The 21,261-nt window shown below is 37.5% G+C and overlaps 1 protein-coding gene across 6 annotated transcripts in view; it reads right to left on the bottom strand.

The window, feature by feature from the left end:
• The window catches only part of PIK3CB (phosphatidylinositol-4,5-bisphosphate 3-kinase catalytic subunit beta), a 111,057-nt gene that overhangs the window by 36,115 nt on the left and 53,681 nt on the right, over positions 1 to 21,261 (bottom strand). For all 6 annotated transcript variants that reach the window (XM_033001622.2, XM_042799203.1, XM_042799190.1 and 3 more), the window contains 6 exons: positions 11,551 to 11,736; positions 8,502 to 8,727; positions 6,657 to 6,880; positions 3,836 to 4,018; positions 3,403 to 3,573; positions 141 to 218 (listed from right to left, as the gene is read on the bottom strand). In XM_033001622.2, the coding sequence (XP_032857513.1) occupies positions 141 to 218; positions 3,403 to 3,573; positions 3,836 to 4,018; positions 6,657 to 6,880; positions 8,502 to 8,727; positions 11,551 to 11,703 (1,035 nt within the window). In that variant the 5' untranslated portion in view covers positions 11,704 to 11,736. The remainder of the gene's footprint in view (positions 1 to 140; positions 219 to 3,402; positions 3,574 to 3,835; positions 4,019 to 6,656; positions 6,881 to 8,501; positions 8,728 to 11,550; positions 11,737 to 21,261) is intronic.

The following is a 21,261-nucleotide window of genomic DNA, read 5'->3' as shown; positions in this document are numbered from 1 at the left end:
AATCCTACCAATATAACTGGGAATAACTAAAATGCTTACACCTTTGCTGAATTGAAATTGGAATGATTTTGAGTTCAGTAAACACTGAAAATCATTAAAATGATGAACAGAACATCTTCTGATACTATGCAGTTACTTACTTTGGCATTTTCTTCTGTATTTAGTTTATTACCCTTTAACAGAATAATCTTGAAAGGGTTGGAAATATCCCATACACTCTGAGAAGAGAAACAAAGATACAAGTTCATTCTTAATCAATGTAACATCTTGAGACCTATTTTACAAGCTAAGCAGTTTAAGCAAAAGTCATAAGTACAAACTAAGAGAGATGCATTTTTAAAAATAGAAATTTGAAATCTTAAAAAATAAATTGGTTATCATAACAAGAGCACACTAGATGCCATAAAGGGAAAAAAAGTTAGAAAAAACACTCAGTTGAAAGGGGGGTGGAGGGGAGAAAAATGCGTGCGGCCTGGGGGAAAAACAGGAAGAACTGAAGTGCCGCGCCCAGTTCTGTCAGAACTTTCTTTCAGAACTTTCTTTCAGAAAGTTATGATATCATAGGAATAACTGAAACATGGTGGGACAACTCACATGACTGGAGGATCGTGACAGATGGCTCTAGGCTGTTTCAGAAAGACAGGCAGGGAAGAAGAGGTGGAAGAGTCACGCTCTACATTAATGAGACCCTTGAATGCAGCTATGACCCCTGAAGTCAACTACAGTGATTGCGAAAACCCTGTTGAACGCTGCTGAGTCAAGATCAGAGGGGTCATCTTCAGCGGGGATCTTACAGTAGTCATCTGCTACCGACCTCCAAACCAAGACAGTAAGGTCAACAAAGCAATAATTGGGTCACTAAGTAAGCTTTGGGTCAACAGAAACTAATTCTTATGGGTGACTTCCACCACCCAGACATTTGTTAGAATAGAAATACAGCAGCTCACACATCATCCATCAAGTTCCTGAAATGTGTAGAGGACTGCTGCTTCGTACTTCATCATGCTTTAGATGTGCCAACCAGGAATGAGGCACTGCTGGACTCGCTACTCACAAACCCAGAAAACCTGCTTTATAATATCTCAGCTAGTGCTAGCCTTGGCTACAGTAATCACAATATTGTGGAGTTTGGGATCCTGCTGAGCACACTGAAGGTTAGTACTAAGACAAAGGTTTTAGATTTTAGAAGACTAAACTTCAGCTCGCTCAGAGCTGATTTGGAAGGGATTCCATGGGAGTCTTCCATAGAAAATAGAAGAGCTAGAGTGTGTTGGGAGCTTTTCAAGAATGCTTTCCTGGAAGGACAAAAACAGTTCATCCCCTTCAAAGGTAAAGGGAAGTAGATGGAGCAAGAAGACTAAAAGAATACTAATGTCACCCTCATCTACAGGAAGGGCTTAAATGAGGATCCAGGAAATTATAAGCCTGTCAGTCTTACTTCAGTCCCTGGGAAAGTTATGGAATGAATCCTCCGGGGGGCTATCACAAGTTAAATGAAGCACATGACTGCGAAAAGCCAGCATGGATTCACCAGGGGCAAGTCATGCTTGACAATCCCGATTACCTCCTACAACCAAGTAACCTGCTCAGTTGATGTGAGGCAAGCAGTGGTCACTGTCTACCTGATTTCTCTGAGGCTTTCGATACAGTTCCCCACAGCCCGCTCCTAGAGAAACGGATGCGTTAGGGCCTAGACAAGTGGTCTGGGGGGTGGGTGGGGAACGGGCTGCCAGGCCGCAGCCAGAGGGTGGGGGGAAACAGTTCCATTACCAAACTGGCAGCCTGTCACAAGTGGGGTCCCCCAGGGATCGTTATTTGGCCCAGCACTGTTTAATATCTTCATAAGTGATCCAGATGACAAGATCAAGTGTACCCTGACAAAGTTCACTGATGATACCGAACTGAGTGGTGAAGTGAACACTTTGGAAGGTAGAGCCACCCTGCAGGAAGACCTGGATAGGCTGGAAGAGTGGGCAAACAAGAACCTTATGAAGTTCAACAAGGGCAAGTGTAAGGTCTTGCACCTGGAAAAACATAATCCAGGAGTGCAGCACAGGCTGGGATCTGCCTGGCTGGGAAGCAGCTCTGTGGAAAGGGACCTGGGAGTCCTGCTGGACAAGCAGCTCAACAGGTGTGAACACTTCTGCATCAGCAAAAGCAAGCCAACAGGGTGCTGGGCCACATCAACAAGAGCATTGCCAGCACAAATAAAGTATGTATCCCACCCTACTCAGCACTTGTCAGGCCACACCTGGAATACTGTGTTCAGTTTTGGTCTCTGCTATACAAACAAAGATGTGGCCAGGCTGGAGAGGGTCCAGAGAAGGGCCACAAAGATGATCAAAGGACTGGGAAGTCTGCCATGTGAGGAAAAGCTGAGGGAACTGGGTTTGTTCAGCCTTGAGAAAAGAAGGCTTAGGGGAGACCTTATCACCATGTTCCAGTATTTAAAGGGTGGCTACAAAGAAGATGGAGACTCCCTTTTTAAAAGGAGTCACATAGAAAAGATGAGGGGTGATGGGTACAAATTACTGCTAGGGACATTCTGACTGGACACAGAGGAAAATTTTTCACAATGAGAACAATTATCCATTGGAATAATCTCCCCAGGGAAGTGGTGGATTCCCCAACACAGGACACAATATTCAGCTGGACAGGGTGCTGGGCCATCTTGTCTAGACTGTGCTTTTGCCAAGAAGGGTTTGACCAGCTGATCCTTGAGGTCCCTTCCAACCTGGTATTCTATGATAATACATTGAGTACTTGCTGACAATGCAGAATAACCCTTCAAATTTATTGTTTATTTTGAATATATACAGTGTGTAATAGGGCAAAGTCTGTCCACATTTCTTAGAATGACAGTACATAAATTATAACTGTGCTGTAAGGCCATAAGGTTAGCAATACAGGAAGCACCATATTAAAGAAAAGTTAGATGTGTATTATGGCAAAAGTTACCATCACTGAAGTGGCAACAACATGCAAGATATCTGGACTAATACAAGAGATCACAAACTACTACTGCCCAAGATACCAGAGACTACACATTGCATTGAAGCTGGAGATTCCATGTTCTCTGCAATAACTTCACCAGTTGCTGGTGACAGATTATTACCCACTCTTCTAGGTTGTGATTAAAAATAGAATCAATATCAATGAAAAGGAAATGGGGGGAGGGGAGGGGAAGGGGGATGGATGAGGTGAGGGAAGGTAAGAAGCTTCCGAAAAGCTTCAAGGTCTGCTATTTCTGATGTAAACCTTCTTACAGGCAACAGGAGGCTTTGAGTAGATCCAGGTGACCTACACTGGAAAACAGTAGTAGCACAAATCCAAGGCACTGTGATTTATATTCCACAAGTCACTGTTCCTTTTGGGTATTAGATATTCTCCATATCAACTTACAGTTATTGTTCTTGTTTTTTTTGGTGGCAAAGGAAGAGGAAGGTTGGATGATTTTCGGTTTATGGCAGCTTCGATGGCAATCATCTCCTGCTCGCACATTTTCTTTATGGTGCAACACTCAATTAGAGTCAGCTGAGGAAGAGTCCTGTTCATCACACAGCTGCGTATATACTAAAAGCCCATGGAAAATAATTGTTATCAGCTAGCAGACTACTTCTACAGCAACTTCCAAATCAAAGAAACAAATAATGTATCACAAAGATACAAAGGAAATGGTGAATATATATTTTACAGTTGGAGAGGGCTGCAGACATGAGGAAGAAGTGTATTACAATTCAGCATAGCTGACCATCCCATGGCACGGGAAGCAAGGTCAAATTTTGACCAACGCACCAGAGAATTGTTATGATAAGTTTCAAAGAGCTTTATGTACCTGAAACTGAATTAATGGGTGATCACCAAAAACATACTCTAGCCTTCCGCTAACTTGCAGCACATAGTCAGCAGGATCAACTTCTTCATCTTCCTTTCCATGGATAGTCAAACGTTTTCGGATTGCCAGCTCATTCAGCTTGATGGGATTCATGTTAGGAGACACCTGAAAACTAAATACATCCTAACAAAACACAAACAGGAATATTGAATGTCAAACCTGTCATAGTCAGCTGTACAAGGCTTACATCACAGCATACACAATAAAATAGGTAGAAATACTTAACTGTTAAAAACAGTCTATTTAACACTTACAGTTGATGTCTATATCTTCAGTGTAATCAGAACAACAGTCACCCTAAAAGCTGCAAAATGGTCAGTTCCCAAACTTTTATAGTATTGGAAATACTTTTAAGAACACAGAACTTTATCTTATTGATTCAGCAGTGATTTAAGGCATTTGATCAGAATATTGATCTAGAAGCTTGTATTTTAGAATGTAAATGAAGGAAACAATAAATCATGCATACATTTCAAAGTATTTAGCAGTAGTAGGTGTGTTAATTTTATTTCCTTCTGGCCACTAGCAAGTATCATCTTTCTAGGTACCACTGTACTCAGAAGAAAAAAAAAAAATCAACCCTTAAGAAATAAAGCAGAAGAAACTGTTACGTGAGTTATGCACAAAAGCACCATTTGTTTGGAGGAATACAGTAAAGAGGGCTATCAGTCAATACCTGTAGCATTCTGAAAACAACATGGAAAGACTGCAGTTTCAAAGAAAATTTTTAATCAAGCCTTTTACAAGCTATGTACGTATTTCCAGAGTATCTCTGGTTTTGATGCATTCTAAAAAGGTAAAAAGGTTTTTTTTTTAAATAATAAAAAAGTTTAAATTAAAATTCCTAATGTAAAAGATCTCCTGTGAAATCTTTCACCTCCTTTAATCTACCACATTATATCCTGCACACACTTATTTAGAAAGGTAGATTCAGTAAGTTCTGAGTTTTTGTTTTGATTTTTTTATTTACACACACACACTCCTGAAGATGAAAGCATTCTAAAACCAGTTATTTTCAAGTGTGAAGTGTTGTCTGGCTTATATTCTTTTGACTTGTGCTTTATTTATATAGAAGTTTACTGGTAAGAAGCCAAGATACTCTAATGGAAAAATCTAACTCTGAAGTCAGAAAAGATTAATTCTGTATTTCCTCAGTTTTTGCATGGTTCACAACAGCTTCCTCCTTTCAGAAAGCCACCAAACTGTGCAGGCTTTCTTCCCCTATCATAACTGGTAGTGGGCAGACAGAGAATGCCACTTTTTCTTCTCAGGAAGACGATGCTCTCTGACAGCTGCCTTACTTTCAAATTGTAGGTCTTTACACATGTCACAGAAATGGGGATTAGTCTCTTTCACTCGCTCCAGAGACAATGAGGTGGCTTTTGCAGCTCATCCACGCATTCTAGACAAAAAGCATTTTAATTTCTCTCAATCTTGCAGCGTTCCTACTGAAAAAACACAACAGCTCCCATATGCTTTCCTATTTAATTCCCCTGAGATGGTTCTAGTACTCAGTGCAAGTAGCAAAGTCTGGAACAGAGTTTACTGCTCTAAAAAGCAGCTCAAATTTGAACTGTTCATAGCTTTAAAGGTCAGAACTGGCAGCAGAAGCATTTGAAGCATTTGAAATGTCAGCAGCCTAAGCTATTACAGTGGCAGGCAAATCCATTATACCCCAGCATGAACTTTTGCACTGCTTTTGTACTGTTATCATATGCATATATACATGATATTTTAATCAAAAGCTGACAAGCACACAGATATTCTCAACTCCTGGGCAGTCCTCTACTAAACCAAAGAGGACTGGAAAAAAGGTTTTATCATAAAAACAACTATGCATCCAACATCAGCTAGTCTTACTGGTAACCAAATTTAGTACTCACATCTGCATTCCGTGTTTCCAGACTCAGATATGATTTTACCATTTTGGATTTTTTTTATTTTTTAAGTTTAAAAATATAGTATCAGAAATAATACAGTTTTGTAAATAAAACCAGCTGAATTATTAGAAAAATCAGTATCTAGCATCTGGATCAAAACAGACACCAAATATAGCTTGATACATTTACACACTTGTGGGATTCTAAGGTTTCCAATGCTGATTCCTCACTGTTATCCCAAAGAACACTGTGCAAAAATGAATGGGAATGCTGGACTCAAGTAGAATCACAGCAACTTCAACATCAAGAAACTGAAGATAAATCATTTTATGTGGAAACTAAAAGGGGTTTTATTTTAAAAATAAGCTATGCATTTATTAGCCAAAACAAAAAGGTAACTCTAAGTCTCAGCCAATGTTTTAGCCTATATGCATGCCTAGCATAGGGAATACTAATTCCTCTTTTTTAAAAATGTATTGCTCAACTGGTGAGCAGATCAACCCCAAAGATGTTCAACAATGAATCACAAACAGAGAAGTGCGTTGAATATGGCACCTCCCAATTCACCAGCATCCCCTAAGACTAAAATTGAATGTTAGTGAAGCAATACAGTAACAATTGACAAAAAAGTCCTGACAACTTTGAACTTTATGTTTAAATAAATGTGGAATAACATAGAATATACAAGTTGTACATTGTGACTTTAGAAGTTTGGTTCACATCCTTTCTTTCAAGAGTCAAGGATCATGGTGAAAGCATTTACCTTTTAAAGCAAACACCACAATGTGAATATTCTATTTCTTTTACATCCTTGATCAATCACATGCTAATTCAGATCAGGATCAAGAGCAGTACATGAAATGACGAGCAATCATTCCTACCTGGCAGTTATCAAAATGAACAGCCACTACAAGATTTCCACTATAGAGCTTATCCTGGAAGCTCTCTGGGATAACAGGTTCCTGTTCTGGTGGGTATGTGTGCTTTAACCAGTCCATCCAGGAGAGACCCACTAGTGACTGAATCTTTTCCTCACTGATTCTCCGCATTTTAGCTCGGAAGTCATTCACTTCAGGATCTTGTAAGGCATCAAACTCATGGAGACCTGAAAGAATTCAAGGAAGCAAAAGGATACATACTTGTGCAAATACCGCCCACCTATTGACCATTACACTCCAACCTTTATTATCTTTAAGTTAAGGTTACATCAGTGGTTTTCTTCAGACATTCCATCCCAAATGAGTGCTCAAAAGTGAGTTGAGTTCTACACTGTCCTGTATATCAGTGGACTTCTAAAGTTACTTGTACAATTCCTATGCAACCTGGCATAAGAGTTTAGTTTAAACAGGAAGAACCAATGCATCTCTGAGGTACTATTAAATGGAAAAGCCAACATCACCCTGAGCTCAAGATATTTTGGAAAGTTTTAAGTCTCCTCACAAGAGCAAATGCAAAGAAGGCACAGCAAATGTATCATAAGGATCATAAGAGGAGAAGAAATATTTGCAAGCTATTTTTTTTAATTCAACTAAAAGATGACATCAAGTTTTAGATTTTGTTTAAAAGTCAAAAAAGAAGGATATAGTGGGACTGTAAATAAAAAAAAATCTACTCTTGAACTTTCCTTGTGATTAAAATCTTCTAGTCAAGTGAAAATGACAGGACTGAAATCTCAACCAATCCAAGACCAGTAAAGTTCCTTTTGCAAAATATGCAAAGAGAATCCACATAGCTGTGATTCTTCAGTGCTTCGGGAAGTATAGGGCCTACAAGTGTTTCTTTCTTTTCTCACAAACTCTGAAGGACACTGTCCAAATTACACAAAGCACTGAACACCTTCTGAGGACAAAACACTAAGTTTAGAAGCTAAGACAGGAACACATTTTTCCACTGCTAAGGTACAGAACGGGGGCTGCATGAGGAAGGATCTCACACAGCTATGATAAGCAAAATATTCAATCAAAGAATGTGAATCTCTCAGAATCTGTCAGAATATGTCTGAATGGTTAAACTGGCTAACTGTTTCCATTGTCAGTTTTAAAAAATAGGCAGACAGTGTACTGCTGAAATCTAAACAAAACCTGCAGTCTTTATAAAAGAGCTAACAATGGTTCATTGTTTTAAAACAAGAGGTATGACCTCACATGACCCTGTCAATCTTGATTGTATAACCAAGCGTAGATTTAAAAGCTGAAAATTCTGAAATAACATCAAGAACAAGTTACTGTGAAACCTTTAAAAATAGCTTTTCATTGTTTGCTGAAAATCAGTGCCACAATTGAGAGCAAAAACAAGAATTATATTGTTAACCAACTCAGAAACCATGTATAACAAAATCATAATAATTTCTAGTTCCTTCTGTGTATCCAGTTCACACTTAGGATAATTAAGATAACACTTTTCAGGGACTATGCTTTCCTTCACTTAGTAATAACATAGATTTTTTCCCTCATCTAGTAAGATAAAATTTGCTCTTGATTGATCTAGCACTACAACACAGTGCTGAAATACACTACAGAAAGTAGCTTTCAACAACTTCTGAATGTTTCATCTTGAATATTCAAATTCTTTTAAACTATATCAGTATTGATTTGAGAAAAGGAAATTGTCAGAGACATACTTAATTTTTATTTATGTTTTATTTTTCCACTGTTACCTGCCCAATTAAGACCCTCATACAAAATAAAGTTTACCCTCATTTTTAAAAAAAAATTAAATGTAAATACCTTTGCCTATAAGGACACCTATTTTGGAATCCAACTTTTCTCCTGGATCACAATTCCTTGTCACTAGTTTAAGGACAGGAAGAAAGGGTCTAACATCACAAAGTCTTCGCGTCTCATCCTCTAATTCTTCATGTACAGCAGTCTGATTCACGCATGAGAACATGTAAGAGTCAATCTCCATGAGGAGGTGAAAGAGTGGATAGGCATGTGCCTGCTTCCATAACAGCTGCAAAGAAAAAAAAAAGAAATAAATGAAGCAAAACAAGAAACCATGGACATACCTTATGGCACTGACCTTAACATTTTTCGTTTACCTTCCCAAAAGAACATAAGAGTAACATGTTTACTAACTTGGTTCATTTTTATCCCTATAAATCATTACATATTTACTTTGTCTTGTTTGTAGTCTCTATCTTGAGTTTATTTTAAAGCAGCAACTTGTGTGCATAAATGTCCCAGGGGTCAAAAACGCACAGGGACAAGTACTATGAGGTGATGAGAGAAGGGCAGCATTAACCTTCATCCTGACACTGATCCTGGGATTGACCCAATACAGCCCTATTTGCAGTAAAGTTGCAGGACCACAGCTGTCACTACAGTAACAAAGCACTTACTGACTTTGGAGGCAGATATTCTTGACACTGACCACCAAACTGTCACTCTCCTCCATCCATTCCTACAGCTTCCTATCAAAACCCTTCTCCCTCAAGACACATCTATACTTTCTTTTCCCAGTATTTTAATATATAGACAACAAGTTCCCACTATGGAACTATTTCCTGAATAAAAAAATTCCTGTTGTCTGGAAAAGCTTAAAGTAAATTTATTTTAAAAATACTGACAAGCCACTAAAGACATGCAAGTCACCTACAGAACACCAAATAATGCTTTACTGAACTGAATATTTAAGTAGCAGAATACAACTTAAGTAACACCAATATATCAAATACATAAAACGTATTAAAACCTTAGCAGAAATCAAAATTGGAATTAAAAAGAGCTCTCCCAACCTAAATACTATTCAAATCTTTATCTGTGAGAATATTTTTGTCCTAATTGTAAGTTTACATTTTATGGATTTGTTAGTGAAACTTATTTTGAAACAGGAACTGCAGGATCAATAACACTATGGCAAAACCACCTTTTCAAACAATTGAAGCTAAATTGAACATACCTCCATAGACTTCATAGATTTGAACACTGAATTCTGCCTTCCAGAAATGTATTCAAGTATATTTTGCCTAGCTGAGTGAGAGTTGATTCCAGGAACTACCTTTGGTGCAGAGCAAAAATTCCAACTTCAAAGGTATCAAAAGACTAACTCCATTATTGCTCCTGTGTTCTTCTCCAATAGCTAATTATATTGATTAAAAATCTGGACCTTTTTCTTCCTCTCAAGTTGTTTGACTTCAATTTCTAGCTACTGGTACTTATTACATCCCTTAATGACTGCAAAATTTAAAAAGCCATGAAGTCCCTGAAACTGACTTCCACTGAAAGCAGCCATTTGCCATCACTCAAAGTACTGGCCTGGTAGAATTATAAAGGCTACAGAAATGAAGAATTCTTCAGCCCTCAAATAATTGGCTATTTTAATTCTTCTCTCTTATTTTAATCTTAACAGTTTCACGTACAAGATAAACTCCTTATAATTGCATTCAAGTCCTCTATTCATACATCCAAGAGTCCACAAATTAGGGCTTGTCATAGCAATATGGTGGGAGCAAAGCTACTAATCCAGTATTGCCAAAGTCTTCATTATTGTTTTGTTGGCAAATACAGTGATTTCCATGAAAGACCTCTGTAGCTATGATCAATATTCCTTCTTTGAAAAACAGCTAAATATCAACAATACCTCTTTACAGCCCATTAGGTTTCAATGTATCACAACCTTCAAGAAAACCAGACAGCTTAGTTCAAGTCCCTTAATGTTGTCACTTACACACATTTTTTAAACTCTTTATCAGTTGAAATCACTATCAGCTATTTCACTATCTTACTCACCAACTAACCTTAGTTGCCCAGATTACTCTTTTACTAAAACAACAATGACATTTTCCCAGTTAGATTTCAAGTATTTCAGTAAAGCACAAAACTTAATTCTTGGATCACTTCAATTTCTAGTGGCACTCCAATTTCTCCCAAAATACTAAATGGTCTGCTGTATAAAAAAAATACTTCAGTGTGTAGAAAGTTTCAAGTTAGGAGTACAATAAATTATATTAAGCTACTGCTGATACAAAGGAAATAATTTCTACAAACAAGTGAATACTGTCAGACTGAATAGGAATGAAAAACAATGTCATCATTTACCAGGCAATGCAATGGAATGAGAAATCACACTTCTTTCTTTTTGAAGTTTATTATGCTTAAAGAGCAGATTACTTGGTGTTGTAATTTACCCACCACCTAATTCCACAGTACTTTCTCTAAATGCCCTCACATGGACATTATGTGACAAAAAGTCAGATGATTATTCTTTAACATCTGTGGTTATTTCCTTACATGCTTCCCTTCCTTTGATTTGAGTATTCCCTCACTTTAAGTGAAGCCCTAACAAGGCACTTTGTGTACAATATTTAAGAAGTGGCACACAGTTTTTAAAGCATCCATCTTTGGTGTCAATCAAAAGAAGAAGGAGCATAATCTGTGAATTCTATATTAAAAATCAAACTAGACACGGTGTCTCCTGTTTGCACACTAATCAGAGAAATGTTAAATCAACATACAGTGTATTACTGATGGGCTAAAAAATGGTTTAGATATAGCAATACAATATTAATATAGAGCTATTAGAATAATCTCTGCTGAAGTGTAACCATCAGCAAGAAATAATTCCTCCAAACCTTGCTATCTGCCCAAAAATATTCCAAACCCCCAGACACATACACATCTATTAATCAACCTGCTACGCACGTGCCTTCAATATGTTATTTTTAATGTCTACTCAAATTCATTACTTGATTTGCCAAAAGACACATAAAAATCAGAAACAGCACTCGTTCCAAATACAAGTTAACTTCTAAGTTAGTTGACTGTTTGCTATTACCTGTTTAATATGAGATATGGTGGCATCTCGAGGGACATCCAGGTTGATGTAGATTCCAGTGGGCAACAGGAAGTCCACAGATATTGAGCCATCAGCACCAATCTGTGAATCCACTGCCCAGATGTCAAGGCTGTCTGTCACGGCAGGAGGCATTATGGAATCTCAATAATATCATAACCACATGGCCTTAGGGGGGGCAAAAAAAAAAAAAAAAAAATCAGTATACTTAACCTTCTATAATTAGGCACACATTTTAAAGCCTTTGAAAAGTTTACATAAGCCTGCTTGTACAGCTCAGCTTGCAAGTCTGGGGTCTCAAATGCCAGTACTGACAACACATAAGCATAGTTTTGCTCATTAATTCCCTTCAGTATTATAAAAGCACTGGCCTGGTAAAGCACTGTTGTTGAGATGTTTATATCATTAAGACAAAGTAATAAGAGAAAAAGCTAATCAGAGGTTAGCTAAAACAAAGTTAGAAATTAATTTTAGATTTTCTCTAAAAAATATTTACCTACATAAAATACAATCCAAGCAAACTTCTTGGACAAAGCATGACAATATTTAATATAAAAACACGCGATCAATTCCATAATTTTGTTTTTGCAGATTTTCTGTTAGTTGCCCACAGATGTGGCCAGAGTGACAGATTCCACTGGAAAGTCTATGTTAATAGCAGTAAAATCACCTTCAACTCTACTAAAAAGTGACATTTTTCCTCCAAAGACTTTTATCTCCATTTGCTTTCACTGTTAAAAGAAAGATCATCTCCTGTGAGTTCAACCCACTGTATAAACTACATCCACTGCAGGGTAGGGGAAAGCCCCACGTGTGATCTACTTCAACTCACTACACTGGCTTCCTCATTACTTCTCCTTCGTATTTCAAGACCCTTTTATTTACTCTTAATGCTACCTCTAGTTTTTCTACCCTTCCAAGTCTTATCTTTTGATAATCACCCTTTAAAGATGCATTTTCCTTTCAATCACTATCCACTGAAGTATTTAGCTGCTTCTTCATCCAGACAAAACTCTTCAGCTAAGGAAGCCATGGGAAGTGTTGTTAACACTATTGTAAAGCACTTCTCCAATAAAGACAAGTTACCCCTACACCTTTCTAGTTCCCATTGGACATGATGAGATAGGGGAAATGACCATTTGTAAAAAAAAAAAAAAATGCATGAATGTGCAACTCCACTACTAGTACAGCTTTCCACTACTTCTATCACTCCTTCCCTTCTCTTCTAGATCCCTTCCCTGCTCTAAAATCTGGTCTGTTCTACTTAACTGAAGGTATTTCCCCTATTACAGCAACAACAGAAAAAGCAGGAAATAACCCATACGCTGCGTTGCTGTTCTTTATACATCACAGAGCAGGTTCAAACAAGCTCATTGACAAATGAGGAAAAAACAAAAAATAGCACAACAGTGTTCTGAAATCCAGTCACTACTGCTGACTGCATTGCTAAAGTCTGACACAGTATTTTCCTCTTTGTTAAGACACTAGGCAAAATCCATTACCAAAAGATAATCCTTTCTACAGCTGCTAACCATACAAAGGCATACCTAGATATAATACGAGATCACTTAAATTGGTCACGTCATTTAATTACAGATAATTATTATGCTGTGCAATTTTCCCACATGTACATGCATATATGAATACAGTTTTTCAATCCCAAAGTACTTTTCTACTATTTTTCCCCCAAACAAGAAACCAGGAAACCTTTATATGATACACTAGAGTTGAACCTACCACAAGCCTCCAGGCAATCAACTAAGTCATAATAAAGGTGTTTCGTTCCCCTCCCTCTCCAGCTTACCCTTTATAAAACAGCTTAGTTTGGGAAAAGTCACACCACCAGCTACTAAATCCAAACTTTATGATATGCAGGAGTTAACTTTGTTTGATACTCCTATTTCACAGAAATTCAACTCTTCAAAATTGATAGGCTTTTAAATCAAACAAATCATTGTCAGAGGCAGCAGCATCCTTAACTGACGGCAGAAAAGCAAAAGCAGTACTTCAGGAAGTCTCTCTGTAATCCCTTGATTGACACAGACAGCTTGCAATGAAATAACTAAGCAAACACAGGGAAAAGCTGGATGTGCCAGCAGCACAAAAATCAATTACTACAGAAGTATAACTTTTTATTGACAAAAAAAGCTATTAATAATTTGTACATAATATAAAGGGCTGTTCAGTGCTATCTTTTACTGATCATCATTGTTAAACAATTTAAATCATCACTTTAAAATGTTCAAAGTCCACCTCTGGCTCATTCCTCAGTACTGGTTTCTATCTTCCAGTTACCATAAATATATAAAATTGTCCATCTGACATTTGAAAAAATTCAGAAGATTAAGTTCTCCAGCAGAGAAAGATGGTTGGCTAGAAAGAACTGAAATGTCCTAAAGCTTACCAGTCACCAGTAGAATAGCAAGTCCAAAACTCACATGGAGCCCAGCTAAATATCCAAAGCTGTACTGCAGCTGTGCTACTATCAGCTTGCCAGTTCAAAGCTGCCTTAGATATGAGACACAACACTTCAGTCTCACCTCTAACTGTCATGTAAATACACTGAATAATGAGACTGAAATAATTTCAAAACCTTTCCATTCAGCCTTCACAAAGTTATGAGGACCCACACAAGCATGACTGCTGCCAGTACACCTTGTTACCACACCATGTGGATCACTTAGTATTTTGCTTGTACTAGATAAAAACACAGTAGAATTTTCAGTGAAGGCAAACAAAACCCCTCTAACTTTCAGAAAGCATAAACATGTAAGCAAAAATATTTTTCCTCACTAGAAGCAACAATTAGGGAGCTCTTATCACCACTATTATCAAAAATAGTTTATCACCATCAGGTCCTCATTCCCCCAAAAATCCAATACACTGCACCAGACTGAATCAAAACAAAAACAATTGGAGGTGGGGGTGTAAATCTGGTGAAAATGATCAAACAGGTGTGAAAATACTTAATTATCAGATATTTACAAATCCTTCCTTTCACTTATCAATGGGTGTGTGAAGTATAGCACAGTGTGTGAAGTCTTAAATTATCTAAAGAAACAAAATTTAACCCCATCAGGCAACACATACTACACCATTAGAATAACACAGCATCTACACAAAAAAAATCCAGAGAAAATACATATAGTTCCTCACTACCAATCTAATAAGTTAGTTATTAACAAGATATGTACTATTTAAATGGGACATTATATCCAAGATAAGTACTATATCAATGGAACATTATTTCTTTTCCTCCAGCTATCTAGTTCTACTCATAAAATCTTGCCTACAATTTTGTTATAACTGACAATAGTATTCACAGTAAAAGCATTTGAATTATCTAAAACTAAAGATTTTTCATACTTGGATACACACAGAGTATATTTTCAGCTATTTTCTGTGGTCATCATGGTAAAATAAAGTGCTATTGTCATTATAAAGCATACAGAAAACATTATTCTATGCAGGTATTTTAATTATAATTTCTATTTTAATTCAGCAGAAGATCTTTTCTATTTTCATCCTCTTTCAGATGTTTTTCCACAACATTTGCAATTGTTGAAATCACTTTAGTGCATCAACAAGAGTTTAAAATGCTCAAAGAAGCAAGACTTAAAAATGCTGTTACACACCCTATAACTTAGACACCACAACACAGAGTTGTAAAGTTCTTATAAGATACTTGTTTATAATTAGGGACTTCCAACACAGATATCGCAATCTCTTAAAATTCCGTTTCAATTTTCAATTAAAAAGAGAAGAGCAATCATCACACCAATCTGAGCATGCTGGGAAGCTATTCTTGCTTTCAAGCACGCACTTAGTATTTCCTTCCTCAAGGAAACAGGTTAGTGTCTTTTACAGTCAGCACCCAGTTTCCACCAGTAGCTGACAACACAGGGGTCAAGAGAGAACAAGTATTTATACTGAGAATAACACTGATTGCCAACATAAGATGGCTGTGAGAATGAGTCATGGGCCAAACCGTAAAATGTGTGGTAGCACTAGTGACTAACTAACAATATCACATTTAGTAACTGAAACAAAGGCAGAAAGCCATCTGGACTGGGAGCAATAACACCAGAGACATTTTAAACAACTTCCAGCTAAAGGAAAAAAAACAACAATCAAAAAAATAATAAGCTATTTCAGGCTGTTAACCTCATAGCTATTCTTGCCTACTGTCACAATAAAAACAACTTCTCACACAAAAGAAGGAAGTAATTAAAACAGTACTTAATCTTGGCTACTCAAGTATCTGATCAATGATTATTTGGATTTAATAGCAGCAAAGCTATTCTAAATGCTTTTCTAAGTCACTGACATGTAGTATTGATAAACAGCATTTAAACCTTCCCATGTAAAATGTAGATTTTCTCTAAACTTTGATTTATGCATTTCAGATTTGTATATGTGTGTGTGTGTATATATATATATACACACACACACTCTTATTCTCAAAACCATGTAATTTGTATTTTAATATACTATCAGTTCTGAAAGGGCTGCTTAGACTAATGGAAAGAAACGGAACACAGTTTAGTAAAACATCTGCAAACAAGAAAGAAAAATTAACACTCATCTTTGTACTTACTTATTTAATGCACACAAACAAGAAGCCCTCCAGTAAGATTTCTCAAACCAAGACTGCCTGTGATTTTTCCATCTACAAATCTGTACACCTGGTACATGCACTAAGCATAAAGACTGAAGAGGAACAACTATCACTACAAGCTGTCAACATCTAGGTTGTAAGCCTCCACACTCCAAGTGAAGCTGTGCGATACCATGCCAGGCTCCCCAATGGCTCAAGGAGAATGGCTACATCCTCCCTTCCACTGCCCCTGCTCCTGGCCGCCCTGTTCTGTGCCCTGCCTTGTACCTGCTTCAGCACATGCCAAGTCTCCTCCTGAACCACTTCATCTTATCATCCAGGAGGAATCAATGAGTAGCTTTCTTTCACATTATCTACTTGAATCAAATCACAGAAAGATCTAAAGAGTACCAGAGCCTGTGAAAGGTGATGAATGGAAGCAGGATCTTCTCTTCATCAGCAGCAAGCCTCCAGGTTGTGTCAGAGCATTTCAGGTAACTACAGCCTCAAAGATGCAGTTTTACAACTGCCTAAAATTGACAGAAGATCATACTACCCTTTCTGTCAGCAAGATCAGAGCAATGATCCAACTGAGATTTTAGGTATTTCTCCTCTTTAAAATTAGTTTTCACTCAAAACACCTTTCTAACCAGGCACGTCGCATGAACACAGAAAGAAGGTGGTGGTAACACTTAGCTGGGATCAGGGCAGGACCATCCCTCCTGGCAACAGCCCAGATTTTGAGCAACATAAGCAACACATGAAATAACACTTTAATTTGCTTTCATCAGGGAAAAAGAATACCCAAATAAAAGACAATTAACATTCTAAATGTCTAAAGCAAAATGAATACTTCACACTAACACAGTTCCAGCTAGGTAAAAGGGGGTGAGAGGAATCTAGTGACCCATTCAGTAAGTTACATAGAATTTCATCACTGATGTCTTCCAAAAACATTCACTTGTCTTGACACCACTTCACCAACAGACCAGACTGTTTCACCACAGAAGCCATGTAAGCTATTTTTGTCCTCATTATAGATTCCTGCAGAGGGTGAGAATTTCCTTTGTGAAATCAATGTGAAAGTTACAGAATTTAATTTTCTGTCTTTCCTCTGCATTGTGACCGTGATTAAAAGACATACAGACTTTTTAAACAGGAGAAACCAGGCAAGAGACCACAGTCCCTGAGCAGCTATTGAGAACAGCTGTGTGTTCCCAGGCAGAGTTCTTCGTTGTTGTTGTTTTGTTTTAAGGGGTGTGTCTGGGAGATGTGGGGAGTGTAGGTGTGTTTTGTTTTGTTTTTTAAAGGACTTTCCATCTCTAGACAGACAGAAAAATTTGCTCCACTGTGAACAGCCTTATTCCAGAAGACAAGAAACCTCATAGCTTCCCTGCCACCCCCCAACAAAAGTGTAACTCATCATCTAACCAAAGACACCACTAGAAAAGAAGAAAAGGGAAAAACAAACAAACAAAAAAAAACATGGCTACCAGAAGCAGGCTGCTTCTTCAGTGATTCCTAAAAGGGTTTCAGGAAAGATGACAGTCAAAAGTAAACTACATATGTTTCTCTGTGAATTGCAGCCCACTCACTTTTTTTCCTAACCAAAACATGGAACTAGAATGCATGCCTAGGTTATACAGAGCAGTTACAAAAACAGCCTGTAAAACAACGTAGACAACACTTCCAGCCAAGTGTCAGTCATCAGCATAACCAGTGAAACATTACATGATATCAGTGAACAAAACCCAGGCATTCTGAACATCCCTAAGAGTTACAAGACTTACCTTTTAGACTAAAGGATCAGTAGGGTTTCAGAAGCTGTGGTTACAAGTTGGGGTTGTGTTCCTTTACTAAACCACCCACTCAGAAGCTAATCCCATTTTGCTGAGAAGGTGGGAAAGTAAATTTGTGGCAAACTCAATTCCATCGTGACTACTTCAGGACAAGACAGTACTGAGAGCCCAAGACCACCCAGCTGCAAAGGCTTCACACCTCCTCTTTAAGAGTTGGTGAACTCAGTTTTACCTGCATCGAGTAGTCAACTTGTTCATGGTAAAGTAATTAAATACAGAAGGTGCAAATATGAGACGTAAACCAGTGCCAACCAAGAAGATATAAAGGACAAAGTGAAGCATGAGAGAGATTTCATAAAGTTAATCCGAAATTAAGAGCTGAACCAGAGCATGCCTGTCTGGAGGCACTGCAAAAAATTACACAAAGAGTAACAATGCAATGAACTTTCAAATGAAAGTAATTTATCATATCAGCAAAAGACTAAGACAAAAAAAGTACTCATAAATCCACATGGATTGTTATCAACACCCAACATTAATCTGTGTTGGGTAAAAAAACATTTTGAAAATGCACCAGTTATGAAATTTCACACTATAGCATTAAGTTAGGAATTCTCCTTCGCTTGTAAACTCACCACAAATTCCCTAAAACCCATCCTTTGAGGTGTATTTTTCTGCTATTAGAAGAACACCAATGTAAAATCCAATGTAACATTCAATCTATTATCCTGAAGCATAATTAAAAAGAACAGTAATAAAAGACAAGTAAAAGAAGCTGCAAGGAAGCTGGTCAATATAAATACCCACATAACACAGTGTTAAGAGAAAAATTCTGATGCCCTGTTACCTCTCATAGCACTTACTCTCCTGGGTTGCCTAATGGCACTAACAAAATCTAGTCTTCAGACGATTCTTTAGAAGAGATACCATGCATCTGAAATCTGTCACCTATCCCCAAAATGTGGTTGCAGTTCTCTCAGGATTAAATATGTATGTTATCCCAAATAGATGGCAAAAAGTTTGGGGTGGAGGGAGAAAGACATCACTTGTGTATAAAAGTCAGTTTCCTTAAGAAATGTTTCTTTTACACCATCTCTTTGTAACAAGGGTGCATTTTAAGGGCACATAAGTATCTACAGCTCTTCAGCTTAAATACAAACCTGGATTTTTATTTTTCTTTTCACTAGAGCCATTAATATTTACATGAAAGACCAATATCAGAAACTAGTTTGATTATGTGAAAACTAAGAGCACTCTGCTTATCCAGATTTTTGCTTAATACAGTAAGTTATTACAGCTGTTTAGCACCACATTCAAGATGATCATTATGATCAATACAGCTTTTTATCTACTGCTTGCTCTGTCATGTGGCAGTCAAGGGGCTAAAAAAAAGTCTTGCAGCAGTAAAAGCAGTTGAAAAGGGCCACCCTATCCAGACACACAAGAACAGTGTTTAAACAATATCTTACTGTCCAGAACAGACTTGATGCCAATCTGACCACAGTAATTTTCTAGGAAACAACAGCAGCATATCACATAGTTTAAGTAGGAGAAACACTAAGCACTTATACAATATAATCACTGTAATCATTTTTCTAACTACGTAAACATCTAGTACTATAAAAAGATGAGCAAGCTATAAAGGAAATATTTGAGAACAAATAAGGGAAAATACTCTAGCAGCAAAGATGGAAAAGGAGTCAGAATATATAGGAAGGTTTGCGTCCTACAAAACATAGGCAACATTTAAGAAAAAGAAAAATCAAAGGAAAAATTCCATCTTTATTTTGAAAGAATTCTAATTTCTTCTGAAGACTCTGAAGTCATATATACACATTAGATCAGTGTGCTGGTTCATTGTTCTGGAGAACTACATCCTCTTCTATTCCTAAAATTATAACAAAACCACAGCTGCTGCCACAGGCTGTGAGTGTACAGGTCCAAGGCTGTTCTGCAGTCAATACATGGTCAGCAGTGTCAGTGTTGCACGGGACACCCTTTTGCTGACCTCCACTATATACCAACTATAACAGGATCACTTCAGACACTAGCCTGATTCACCTAAGTCACTTTGCTTCCTGCATGCAGTTTCACCTTATAGGCAGCTCAATTTGAGGGCAGTCTCCAGTCAGAAGCAGCACTGTTCTGCCTTTCCCCTTTCTTGGCTGTCCCCCACTTCCCTAGGCACACAATGGAAATACAATTTGAACAAACATTACTAATTTTCCATCAACTCGGGGAATGACCTGCCTCACCCTGTCACAAGCAAGCACAGTATCTGAAGCAAGGGTGGGGTGAGAACACTGTTGTTACCCTCCAGTAGTCGTCACAGGGATGAAATTAGGCATAACATGGAATTGCAACCTAGGTTTTGTTGAAAGGTTTAATGTGACAAGAGAAAGCACCTATACTAAGCAATGCATGTACTACTAAGGACTGCATTTTCTGTTCACTAGACCTCACAGTTCGCACAAGATCAATTGACCCGCTTTTAAAGACGGCATCTAATGCACTGACAATTAAAGTTTATTCTGTACGTTATTTCATACCCTGCCACTGAAATTCCTATTTTGCCCTAAAGCATGAACCCACTCAAGGTTCTGACCTTCTACAGCTGCATAGGTACATTTCAATCTAAACTGCTTACAAAGTTAAAAAGTAAATGCAAACAACTTGATTATAAATACAAATGTCTAAATCAGCAAAGCTAAGACTTTTCTGCTCCAGCAATGTCATGATTATCTACCTACAATAGTAAAGATTTTACGAATTCAAGACATCTATAGTGTAGCCTGGGAAGTTATTTTTAAAGATCATGTGGTACTGTAAATATTTCCTAGCAGTTTAGCTCAACTGCCACGTGAGCTGGCCCTATGGAATGGAAAATTAAGTGTCCATTTAGTCAGGATTGCTCCAGAAAACAGAATAAAAATATCACCATTTAGTTTTCTAAAAATATCTATGTATAGAAAACATGAAGGGCCTTATTTAAATGTCATTCCCTCAGAGTGCTCAGACTGGTATCAAGAGTGGTCTCTCAGCTATTCAAGTCTAGATTCTCTCATTCTCCTCATAAAATATAGCTAGTTTTCCACAAACAAAGAGAATTTAGTTAGTTTTTTTCCATGGTCCCTGATTATTTCGCCTGTTCATCTTCTGCAGCTTTATTCTTCTGCTGTACCCATAGCATTACACACTAAGTATCAAAAAACCGCAGCCAGAATTTTAAAACTACAATGAATGGACCTTCTACTTTGATATTAATGCCTCTAAATAAAAGCAACCCATTTTTCAAGA

Source organism: Tyto alba, unplaced genomic scaffold (assembly GCF_018691265.1).
Source record: "Tyto alba isolate M040663 unplaced genomic scaffold, T.alba_DEE_v4.0 Super-Scaffold_10, whole genome shotgun sequence".
NCBI classification, from domain to species: domain Eukaryota; kingdom Metazoa; phylum Chordata; class Aves; order Strigiformes; family Tytonidae; genus Tyto; species Tyto alba.
The sequence above is the reverse complement of the archived record's forward strand: the minus strand, read 5'-3'. Positions and strand labels throughout refer to the sequence as shown.